Source organism: Podarcis liolepis (genome assembly GCF_965112155.1).
Source record: "Podarcis liolepis genome assembly, chromosome: 3".
Classification (NCBI taxonomy): Eukaryota; Metazoa; Chordata; class Lepidosauria; order Squamata; family Lacertidae; genus Podarcis; species Podarcis liolepis.
Window position 1 is genome coordinate 61022791 of NC_139557.1, and position 11879 is coordinate 61034669.

The 11879-nt window shown below is 39.2% G+C and overlaps 1 protein-coding gene across 1 annotated transcript in view; it reads right to left on the reverse strand.

The window, feature by feature from the left end:
• Positions 1 to 11879, reverse strand: part of LOC310704535 (DBH-like monooxygenase protein 1) — a 34234-nt gene that overhangs the window by 20100 nt on the left and 2255 nt on the right. Inside the window, exons 2-4 of the mRNA XM_083498154.1 lie at positions 6375 to 6521; positions 5240 to 5407; positions 5023 to 5106 (exon numbers count right to left, since the gene is read on the reverse strand). Coding sequence (XP_083354280.1) covers positions 5023 to 5106; positions 5240 to 5407; positions 6375 to 6521 — 399 coding nt within the window. The remainder of the gene's footprint in view (positions 1 to 5022; positions 5107 to 5239; positions 5408 to 6374; positions 6522 to 11879) is intronic.

Here is an 11879-nt window from a genome sequence, read left to right on the forward strand (position 1 = left end):
AATAAATCAGTGCTGGACTTAAGTATGTGTAGTAAGAATCTAAATCAACTGCAATTTCTAACTTCCAGATTGTTTTGTGATTACTACATTAGAAAAAAAGAAGCCTGGTTGCTTCCTTCTGCCATCACTCACGTAGGGCTCGTCCCAGTTGTCTCATGCCTAGAAAGCATGAGTGCAAGAGAGTTTCCTGAGAAAACCTGTTCTTTAGTGCTGAATTGGAGCAAATGTCAATCTGCAGAAAACCTGATTAATGTTTTCTCCGATTTGGCAGCAAAGATTGTGATTTCCCAGGGCAAAGCAGTGGGACAAGCAGAAGTGCGGACAAGCTTCTAGCTATTCAACAACTGCTCCTGTCTAAGCAAAATAAACATTCCATCTATGCTTTATAATAGCTTTTGAAGTACTTTGTTGTACCTTCTGGGAAGCATACATACAAAACAATGGCAGAAACAGGGTGAATGTCACAGCGTTCCATATATTCTGTGTTACTAAATACTAATAGGGCATACTGAATAGGATTAAAAAAAATTTAATGTAGCATTTAAAATGTCAGCTGGAATGGGTATCAGATTTAGAAAGGATTACAAGCGCAGTATGAAAACAAACAGAAAATCAGGAATTTGTCATTAAACAACAAAAAAAGAAAACTTCAGATGGCTGAACGTACACATGGAAGCCAGACCCTTTTCCAGGGTGACATCAGAAAGACATGGAACTTTGCTTATTATAATTTCCCATCTCCCCCCCCCCCTTTTGTTTGCTTTTCTTCTTTTGAAGTTGCAGCTGTAAGCTGTGTGCATGCGTATGTACTTTAACAACTATTCGCCCAAAATTTGGGCAAGTGAAAAAATGATACTCATTAATCTCATCTCCCAAAAATGATTTGGAAGATTTGGTCAACTGAAAGTAGGAACGTAACTAAGTCATATGCTAAGTGTTCTGCCTTGCCCAGTAGATCCTGAGGTCTTCTAGAGGGTCCTGCAGCAGGACCCTCTAGCAGATCTCCACACTGCCAATGATCTTAGGAGATGTTGGGTCTGGACTGCTGAGGCTGCTGAAGAGGCCAGACACCATCTTGACTCTGCAACCTGCAAGACCTGCTCCCTGCCTTGCACGCCTTTTCCCATCTGGTCTGGGAGGGTGCTGTTGTGAGGTTCTGTTGCTGCTGTTAATGCTATTTTTGCATATTTATTTTGATCTTATGATTTATGTGGAAATTGTTCAATTTGGTTGCGCACTTTTTGATGCTTTGTTGATTGTTTATGACTACTTTTTCTATGCTTGTAGTTAAGTAATCTTAAAAGTACGTTGTAAGCCACCTTGAGCATGGTTTTAACTTTGAAATGGTGACATACAAATAAAATGATTGATTGGATTGATTGATTGATTGATTGATTGATTGATTGTCATCCCTGCCCCTGGACTGGAGGCCATCATATCAGCTGCCTGGGTTCTGGGCCACTTCTCAGACCCCTACACCTCACATCTGCCATAGGGTCACAATGCTCATTCAACTCAATGGACTTAAGTTACTGGAATTACGTAATTTATTTCAGTGGGTCTAGCCTGACTTAGATATCACCCTATAAATTTATTGTGAAAGAATCAGAATCCATTTTGAGCATAATCTTTTTAAATGTTTTTAGAACCTTCAGCTGTTGATCATCTTCAGTGTTCTTAGTTACTTTGAGCCTTTGAGGATAAAGTGGGTTGTAAGTCAAAATAAATAAATAATCTTGAAGTTTAAAAGGCATAGCCAAGCTTGCAACAAAGAGAAAATCCATCAGATCAAAGGACCCATAAACAAATAAGAAAGATTTGTGATATTCAGCTGAACATTTTACAGACAACTTGATTTTATGGAGCTGTGAGAGCTTTGAACAGGTAGCAAATGCTTAGAATGCAAAACTTCACATCACTTTTTTTGGGGGGGGGGTCCTTTTCAGGAAAAAAAGTGATGCAATTTGCATCAAGCAAGATGCAGGCAGGCCACAGAATAATAAGTAGGTACTGTCTATCATTCAAGATAAGAAACAGTGCTCCCATTAAGTATCAAATGCTGTGGCTGCCCCTTTGGCTTCCGATCAATCATGCTCTCAAACTGGAGCCCCTTTGTGTTTTGCACGCTGTTGGATTTGGCATTACTAATACGTTCCTGTGTCAAAAAGCCTAGTTACCCATGGTAACAAGATTTTTGAGAGTCTCTTTTTAATGAGACTCTACTATGAATCTAAAAATTATGTTTAAGTAGCATCTGCTAGCCTGTTCCAGGGCAGATAAAATATTTTGGCAACTTGTTCTTGGCCCCTGTCAGAGGCACAGAATTTTGCACTGCCTGCCTGCCTGACTCTATTTAAAAGTATTTATATGCAACCCAATGAGGAAGTTTTGGGAGCAGTTTACAACAAACATAAAATAGATAAAAAATACAATAGAACAGGTCAACAGTAAATACAAAAACAAATAAAAATGTAACAGAACAGGTCTATCTGCTTCTCTTGCCACCCTTCAGTACATTTGCTACTCATTTTCACACTGTTTTTATGTGCTTTACTGCTAATCTGGAACAAAAGAATTTACACTGACTCTCTTTTGCCATTCTGTTGCCTTTCAGCCAGTTTAAGGAGTTCCTTTTGGAGCTTTTTGCACAAACCCCCAAATAATTTGGTGACATTCACGAACACGGCTTCTTTGAACAGTTGGATAGCCTACCAGCATACAAAGCTGTCATATGCCGTGTCAGACCACTTCTCAATATGAAATGAATGTGGCTTCTCAGAGCTTCAAACAGGGATTTCCCCCAGTCCTATCTGGGATTTATTTATTACATTTATACCCCATGTTTCCTTCCTGGAGCTCAAGGTGGTATACATGGTTTTTCCTCTTCCCATTTTATTCTCACAACAGTCCTGTAGGGCAGACTGGACTGAGAGACAGTGACTAGCCCAAGTGACTGGCCCAATAGGTTGCCAATAATATCACATGTGCTTGTGATAGTCATCTATGTCCTTACATGCATAGCCTCCTGCTGCAGGTTCATGTCTACCCATCCTTCCCCCCACCCGCTAACTTGAGACTGAACAGGTGTTGAAATATACAGGAGAAACAGTTTCCAATTCAGCTGCGCCTTAATACTTTCATCATGTGAACTAATGTGAAACTGTGGTACTTCATAATTTGTGGTTACATATTAAAAATGTGTGTCCTTGTTAACATATACTCCTGGTATCTGTTTATTATCTAGGTACCAGGATCAAAATGAAGTCTGTATCTAAGAATGGAGAAATAAAAATCTTCCTCTATCACAAAGGGTATTTGTGCCAGCCATATAAGAGCCCCTTATACCATCTTCAGTTGGCATATGAAGGGCAAAACAATAGTCCCCCCCCCTAGATTTCTGTCTAACAGAGGATACTCCCTTTTATCTAATAAATCTAATAAATTGTAAAAGTATACAATTTGTAATCTTCATATATTCATTTAAATAAAACAAATACCCAAGAAAACAATAAGAGAGGCACACACAATTTTTTCGATAGTAGCTATTTAATAGTTTTAGTGAAGGACTTGAGAATCTTAATTTTCATTACATGGGAGCTAGTATTTAAGAAAGCCTTGAGTGGTATACATAATGCATAGGCTGGGTTTTTTATTTTATTTTAGAACACTCAGGACATTAGTACTATATATAGGCAAACATCAAATGCATGGAATTGTGCCTCTGGCATCTGTGGAGTCCTGCAACTTAAGCAAACTAAAGCATGATGCAAGTGCACATCTAGCCACAAGACATGTTTGCAGGCATAAATAAGTGTTGTTGGCTCCCTTAAGAAAATTGCATGTACCTTGGGTCTCAAGATTTGTAAAATTTCGTAACTCATATGAACTTTTTGATTTATGTAACATATTTAGCTGGATAGGCATTTACTTTCAAGATAAAAGTAGCAGATTAAGAAGTTCAGAATAAGAAGCAAGTCCTTCTGTAATCTTATAACTTCTTTGGTAAACCCACCACTCCTCACAAAAACTGTGGAGTTACATAAAGCCATCTTTGCACAATGTGATTCAGAGATTACAGTAAGCCCGCAATTTACATGGGGGTTATGTTCTGGGAATCATGCCTAAAGCCAAAACCGCGTATAGTCAAAACACATTGGGTTCCATGGCAGGTGGGATTGCCAAAGTCTTTTCCCCTGGATGCCTGCCTCCTTTCAACACCCTTTTTAATTACCGTATGTAAAATTGTTTTGCCAAGCACATAAACCTGAATGCACCCAAGTAAAATGTGTGTACGTTGCAGACTTACTATATACCAAACTACCTGCCTAGATCCTATACATTTGCCTCAGCATGTTTGTATCATGCTAAACAGTCATAAATGTTGGCACATGAGATCCTGAACATTAATGAACCAGAACAGCAAGTCTTGGAATTCCATCGTATCGACTGAAGAAGCACAAGCATATCCAGCAGCAATAAAACAGCTGATGTTCAAAAACAGTATTTCTTAAACTTAACCAAAATGGCTTTTATTTGGGAGGTGGCAGGGGGAGCTGTTTCATCATCATCATCATCATTTATTATTTATACCCCGCCCATCTCGCTGGGTTTTCCCAGCCACTCCGGGTAGCTTCCAACAAAGATTTAAAATACATTAAAAATACATTTCAGTACTCCAAATCAAATCCCATTTCAAGGGAATTTTCAAATAATCATGTTTCTATCCAAATTAGGGAAAGCCATTTAGGGGTTGATAGTAATTCTCTCCCCCCGCACACACATGCATGGATGACCAACCAAAGCCCCTTTTTTCTTAAACTTCTCTACAATAAATCAACATAACCATGGCAGGACATAAAACAGAACTAAAGTTAATGCAGCAGTTCAGATTTTTAGATGCTGAAAATATGATCCTATATTTCAAGGATCTTCACTGTTTTTAAAATGTGTGTACAGAAAAGAAAGCCTTAGCAAGAAGTGCTATCTTGTAAATGCATACATATATGTATCTTGATGGCATACCTGTATTACATGATGCTTTTCATGTAGTGTAGGTATCTTAAACATTTGGCACCAATATGTTGTATCTTTGTCTGGTATAGGCACCTGTCTTAAGAAAAGGAAAAGGAAAGGCAAATATAATATAAAAATATCTGATTTCTGCTCCTTGTACAGGTAGCTAACAGTTCCACCCATCTTACCCTGATACTTAATAAAAACAAAACCCAAAGAAACTTACGCCTTGGTTTGTCAAGTCAAAATACGGCAATGAAGGAGCGATAATAGCAGTCTTCTCTGGGTTCAATAAACGAAGACTCTTTGTCCCTCGATTTGAACCATGGTAATTTTGAACTCCTTCTCTAAAGTCTTTGTCATGGTATGCCCATATCACCCTCACTGTGCTTTCCTAGAAAGGAAAAAGAAAAACTTTACTGATTAAGTATGCAAGAAGATGTCTCAGCTGATCATGGCGGCTTACCAGATGAATCTGCCCATCTATAACAGCCTTTCCCAATGATACCCTTCATATATTTTAGAGTACAACTCTCATCAGTCCCCGCCACCTGGCTAGGGTTGGTGAGGGATAGTCCAGAAAGATTATTTAGTAAGGATTTGATAGCTGCATTTTATTCTTTTTGTAGTTCTATCCCTCTGCACTTCATTTTGTTTTGTTTAAATTTGCTGTTAAAAATAGTTTTGTCTGCTTTTTATACAGCCTATATATGATCAAAAAAGCAGTCTATCAATATTTTAAATTTTAAAAATCCAAGAACATTCGTTTCACCTATCCTAAAGTGTTCTGTACTTCAGGCAATGCCTCCTGAAACTGGAATTGAGATATACAGTGGTACCCCTGGTTACGTACTTAAACCATTCCGAAGGTCCGTTCTTAAGATGAAACCATTCTTAACCTGAGGTACCACTTTAGCTAATGGGGCCTCCCACTGCGTCCGGGCCGCTGGTGCATGATTTCTGTTCTCATCCTGAGGTAAAGTTCTTTACCCGAGGTACTACTTCTGGGTTAGCAGAATCTATAACCCAAAGTGTTTGTAACCTGAGGTGTTTGTAACCCGAGGTACCACTGTATTCTGATGAGTTAATTATTCAGGTGCTGCCACCAGAATCTGTAATTAAACAAACTCCTATTAGACATAGAGCTTTTCACTGAGAAAAAGAAAGCTCAACAACTTTTCTGCCCGGATTTTCACATTTTGAAATATGGCAACCCTAGCATAGCATAATGGTTAATTGATCCAAGAATGTGAAGCTCACAAACAGCTTGATTTTTTTTTTGGCAGACTGTTTTATCTCTTCATTCATGATTTAAGTCTTACTCCCCTCTCTCTGAGTTAGATTGATCGTCAACTACTTACTGTTATACTCTTGTCGTTGGGGTCACACGTGTGAAGTTGCCGGCTGAAAGCTAGTATCGTATGGGTACTATTTTCCATGGCATACTCCAGATGGTAGTCCTGCTGTGAGTCCTTTTTCAATGTTCTGTCTGCATTTGTAAAATAATCCTGTTGAAGAAACAAACCAGAACATTATCCTGCTGTTACTTTTTTTTGTTTTGCTTTAAATAATCTGAACTCAACAACCTTTTGAGTTTTCTGGGAAAGAAGTGTAAAAGGATACGGTAAGTTGTAATTTTCTAAGAAAGTATATTATATTAGCAAACAGGAAAACATCAGAATTTAGCCACCAAAATTTATTTTATAACTGTATGCATATATTTTCATCTGAGCACCTTACAAAAGAGGGAAGGAAAGAGCAGAAAAAGAAAACAAAGCAAATTTCCCAACATTGTCACCACGAACACATTGCAATCAAAATAGTTACATTAAAAGAAACATATTATACAGATGATACTTCTTTGCATTGCACTTGTGGGTTAAAAGTGTATCCATTACGGTTTTGCTTTGCTTTCGTAGAATGTATAAACTAACTTTTAAAAGTTTGTTGTTAAGGTGTATCTATTTCAAAGCCCTCTTCTGTTTCATGTTTTAAAATTTAGGAATAAAGTGTCTGCAATGAACAATCTAATAGCCTAATCCTAAACCTATGTTGTTAGTTCTTTCCATTTCCTTGGATTGGAACCTACTTCCTAGTCTACATATGGAAGGAAGTTATTCATAACCAAGTTATTGTGTGTGTGTGTGTGTGTGCGTGAGAGAGAGAGAGAGGCAGGCAGGCAGGCAGGCAGGCAGGCAGGCAGAGAAATATTAAATAGGAATATGATATTGTTGTACACTTTCTATGTGCCAACCCACAGGAATATTTTAAGGTTTTTCTGAGGAAAGATTATCCTACTTCTCAATGTTAGCAGACATATGATATAATGCATAAGCTGCATTATAGTGTCATTAACCTCTTCACCTCTGAATTCTTTGTCATAATGTGCAGCTGGCTTTCTGACTCCTCTCTAGGTCACCATAAGTCCTGTGACTGACTTAAAATTCTCTGATGCTAATTCACAAAAACCTTCCATAGACTTAGAGACCAGGACAGTAATGTCATCTAATTTTCTCTTCTTAGCTTGTGGGGGCATTTGTGCATTTGTTTCCTATTTTGCTCAGAGTGAGTTGGCCAGGACCACACTCCAAAATGAGGTGTTGAGTAAGCTGTAGCTACTATGGTTTCGGACGCATTTTTCCAGCAGTTCTTTCTTTCTTTCTTTCTTTCTTTCTTTCTTTCTTTCTTTCTTTCTTTCTTCTTAAAAAAGAATTTTATTAGAGATACATGTAAAAGAAAAGGGGTGGGGCAGACAACAGACCAAATAAATAAACAGAAACTAAACACAAACAATTTGGGTGGATAACCCAAGGTGTGCATCTCCAAGAAAACCAGTATATATTAGTGGACAAACAGTTCCTGTCCGCAAACGATAAATCATGTAACAGATCAACAAAGATACTGACATTCAGTCAGTTCACTCACCTGCCTCCCGTACCTGCTATGAGGCAAAATATTCTGAGTTTACTTGTTACCTTGAATTACTCTATTATCATGATCATCAGAGCAGCTTTGTGTAAGGAGTTATTCTCTGCCTATGATGTGGCACTGCGTGGCTCTGAATCACAGTGGCAACCCCCAGCACTGTATATAACTGTAGTCTGCCCTAACCTCATTGGCAAAGACATATGTGAAGAACTATGATAATGACTCCTTGACTCCATCAGGATGTGGCTTGGCAACCCCAGGAAGGATAGGAAGATGGGTGGGGTGGGGGTGGGGGCTGGAAGGTTGGCACCCGGAGATGGAGGAAGGAGGTCCTCCCCTTTTGGCTCTAGAAGCCAGAGAGGGGGAAGTAGATTTGCCAGTTCTTTCCATCCCCCCAATTGTGGACCAGGCACCACCTTTGTAGGTAAGATCACATGCACCCCCCAGACAGAGCAGACATGTGTACCTGTGGCAGACACACAGGACAAGACAGCCTTATGGCAGAGTTTGCCCTGCCTTATCTTTGAAAACTTGGCAGGAGGGGAATGTCACTTGTTGGGACATCTTCATAGATTCCATTTGCTTCATAGATTCCTCTTGCCTTGCTCATGCACCTTGGAATCTTGACTTCTGGGACTTGTGCTTGCCACTGAGCTTGTACCACTATGAGCATGAACAGAGACATCTTCCTTATTCTGAAGTCACAGGTGCTACCAGTGAGAGCCTGTCAATGGCAAGAACCATGTCAGGTCAAAGTATTGTGTAAAGAGAGCTTTAGATCCCTGCTGACCACATGTAATGTGCTGTTCATCCTGGATGCAGACTATATAATGCCAAAGTTTAGGATGTTTGGAAGTAATGATACTGCCTAAAATCAGCACTTTTTTAAAAAAAGAAAACTACCGTAAGCAATTATTGGCTTGTGGGTGTAGTCAAACAATTAGATGTCTTTCATGCACTGGAAGTAATTTAGAAATTGAAGCAACACATGGTAAGTTGATTTTACGGATCATAAAAGATGAGGTATATAATTTCCTACAGATGAAGGCATTGATGATGAATTGCTCCTCACATGCTGTTGACCCTGCTCTCGCTCTCTCAAAAGGGATTTGCAGTTGATATGGTTTCTGATTAGTGCTATACAAAATGGCAAGGAGAGTACTTTCTTATGGATGTAGTAAAAATATGTAAATAAGCCCTGTTTTATCCTTGAAGAATGTAAGCAGAGCTGCACAAGGAACCTTGGGGGGGGGGGAATCACAGCTGTCATTCTATCCTTGAACAGGTGTTTTTATGGAGAAGATACCCTCCAAATACTTGACAACCTGCAATATATGTTGCCTCCTTCCATTAGTAAAGGAAGTGAGAATAATATGTTCAACTACACTGGGGCACTCCAACACAAAGGGTCACAAGATTATTTGATAGCCTGATTATGCAATTCTACCAGGGCATATGGGGCATTATGCTTGTGGGGTGTTAATTTTGTTCCACGTGAATGCAAATTATGGATGAGAGTGTTCATTCTGTACCACTCAAGTCAGACTAGTACAGTGACTAGTGTGCCAGGTCCACATTCACATTTGGCACAAGTTAAGCTCTCAGCTTAACCTACATGGATATGTTGTGAGGGTAAAATGTCAGCCTGAGATTCACTGGAAGGATTCAAATGTAATAAAGAACCAAAAAAGAATTGCTTCAGGCATTTTTAGGTGGGGAACCATTTAGAACTGGCAGGCTGACAAGTCATTTATTATCATTTAACCTGGCTTTGGGGAATTATGCAGGTTTACAACCTAACACAACAGAGACCACACCCTGCCCCTCTGGCTGGGTTTCCCCAGCAGGGCTTGGTTAATTATAGCAGAGGGTGCCAACCAGGGCTATAGGTATTTTGTATATCTGTGGAAAAGCTGAGAAGAGGGGGGTGTCTGTGAGGGGTTTTATCTTAAAAATAACACTTGTTTCTACACCTCATGGTAAAAGAATACAACTTCAGAAATTGTGTCCTTTCTTCACAATTTGTTCCAGCCGTGTGGAAAACCTCTATCTGTACTCAACACTTCTTCAAAATGGTTGTTGAATTAATGCAGATTTGAACACATGTTTAGAAGAAGCAGGTCTGCTGTGTGGAAGGCCAGTAAATATGGAGCAAGATGCCAACTACTATGTTTTGTTCTGGTTTCTCAAGTGTGAATGCTCTTACACTACAAACTCACCCCATAGTTAAATCAATACAGGGAGGCTTCGTACTGAAATGCCTCCAGCCAAACACCAGCTGACATATAAAGTGTGTGTCACACTGACATATCTCCCCTTACTGCTTTTCTATTTGTTTTCTTAGCATTTCTTTGTTTATGTTGGCATGAGTGCATTTAAAAGAAGAATATGGTTCCGTTCACCATTTTCTCGCTTTTCAAAATCTATTCTGATTGTTCCTCTGTAACATCTCAAAATTGATTGTATTTGATAAAACAAATATTCTTCGTTATGGGTGTCAGCTAACAAGCAAGGGTTATAATGAACACAGCGTATTAATGAAGAGCTATTCACAAAAGGATTTATGCCTCAAGTAAGGGCTATTTTTGTGCAAGAATTCAACAGAAGGGTTTGCAATGCAACGTTCTGTAGAACTTGCACAAAACAAGCATTCATAAAGAAGGATTACCCTCTGCAAGAATGGATCTTACAGCTACTGCAGGCTGCGGGTGGGGATGCACAATTCCAGAAGGGGGTGGAGACCACGGAGGAGACAAGAAAATGCAAGCTGTGTCAATTCATGAGCAAAAAAGAGAGGGTCTTTCAAAAAGCTAGATGCAAAAATTAGAGCTGCCTTGAGCACTCTCATGGCAAGTAATCTGCCGAGAAACTCACTTTGGCAATATTGCAGTGGCACTATAACTACAAGCGCAGACAGACTGAGCAATTTCTCTGAGGCAGCACCAGTCAAGTATCTTTGCTTCACTGCACTGAGGTACATGTGCTTTTTCCATGCTTAAATGTATTCATAATAATAGCTCCACCCGTCTGCAGCTACTTTGCTACCATTGGCCTGCAAATGTGTCTGTAGTGAGTGCTCTCTCCCTTTCTCTTTCTCTCCCCCCCCCCCCGCCACCTTAGCTCAACTCTCACTCTTTTCCCACCCCTCATAGAACAGCTATTAAGCATGCTTGAGAGACCACTCTTATTTAGACACAAGTATTGCACTTTCCAAATAGTTAGAGCTGGGTTCCCACTCTAATCTCTGAGCTCCTGGAATGCTCGGCCACTAATGCATCATTCCAGGCTCCCTCTCCACTCAACCACAGTTTTTGAAAGAATGTGTGGACCCTTTGTAAAGTTCTTTTTTGTCTCCATAATATAATTGCACCCTTCAACCTGATTGATCTATTTACAAGGAGTTAGTAGAAGCATCTTTCAAGTTCTGTTTCATCATACCAGATACTGAAGCAAAAGCCCCAGGTAACATCAAGCGGCACAGAGAGAGATAATTATTTATGTTTTTTATTTAAAAGTTTTCCTGATCTCTAGTACTTGGCAAATATTTTCTTTTTTGGGTGGGGATGTGGGAAATCAATTCCTGGTGGGGCATTTTAAATTTTTTTAAGTCTGTGAAAAAAGAAAGCTCTGGCTTGTTTGTGTATATATGTGTGTTTTTCTTATAAATACTATGTAAAAACACTTCAGTTCGACTGTTCAGATCTTCCACTATGAGCTTTCACAGATCGATCAGCTAGATGTTGATCTATATCTTCCTTGATGGAAGCAAAACAGTTTTATCTAATGGAGCATATGAATTGCAAGTTTCTTGAGAGCAGGGCCTTTTTTAAAAAATAAATAAATAAAGCCATGTAAAGCACCATATTGTGTGCACCAATATGGTGCAAACATAATAATTCACTTCTGTTTGCTTATATAAACATAAGGAAATAAGTATA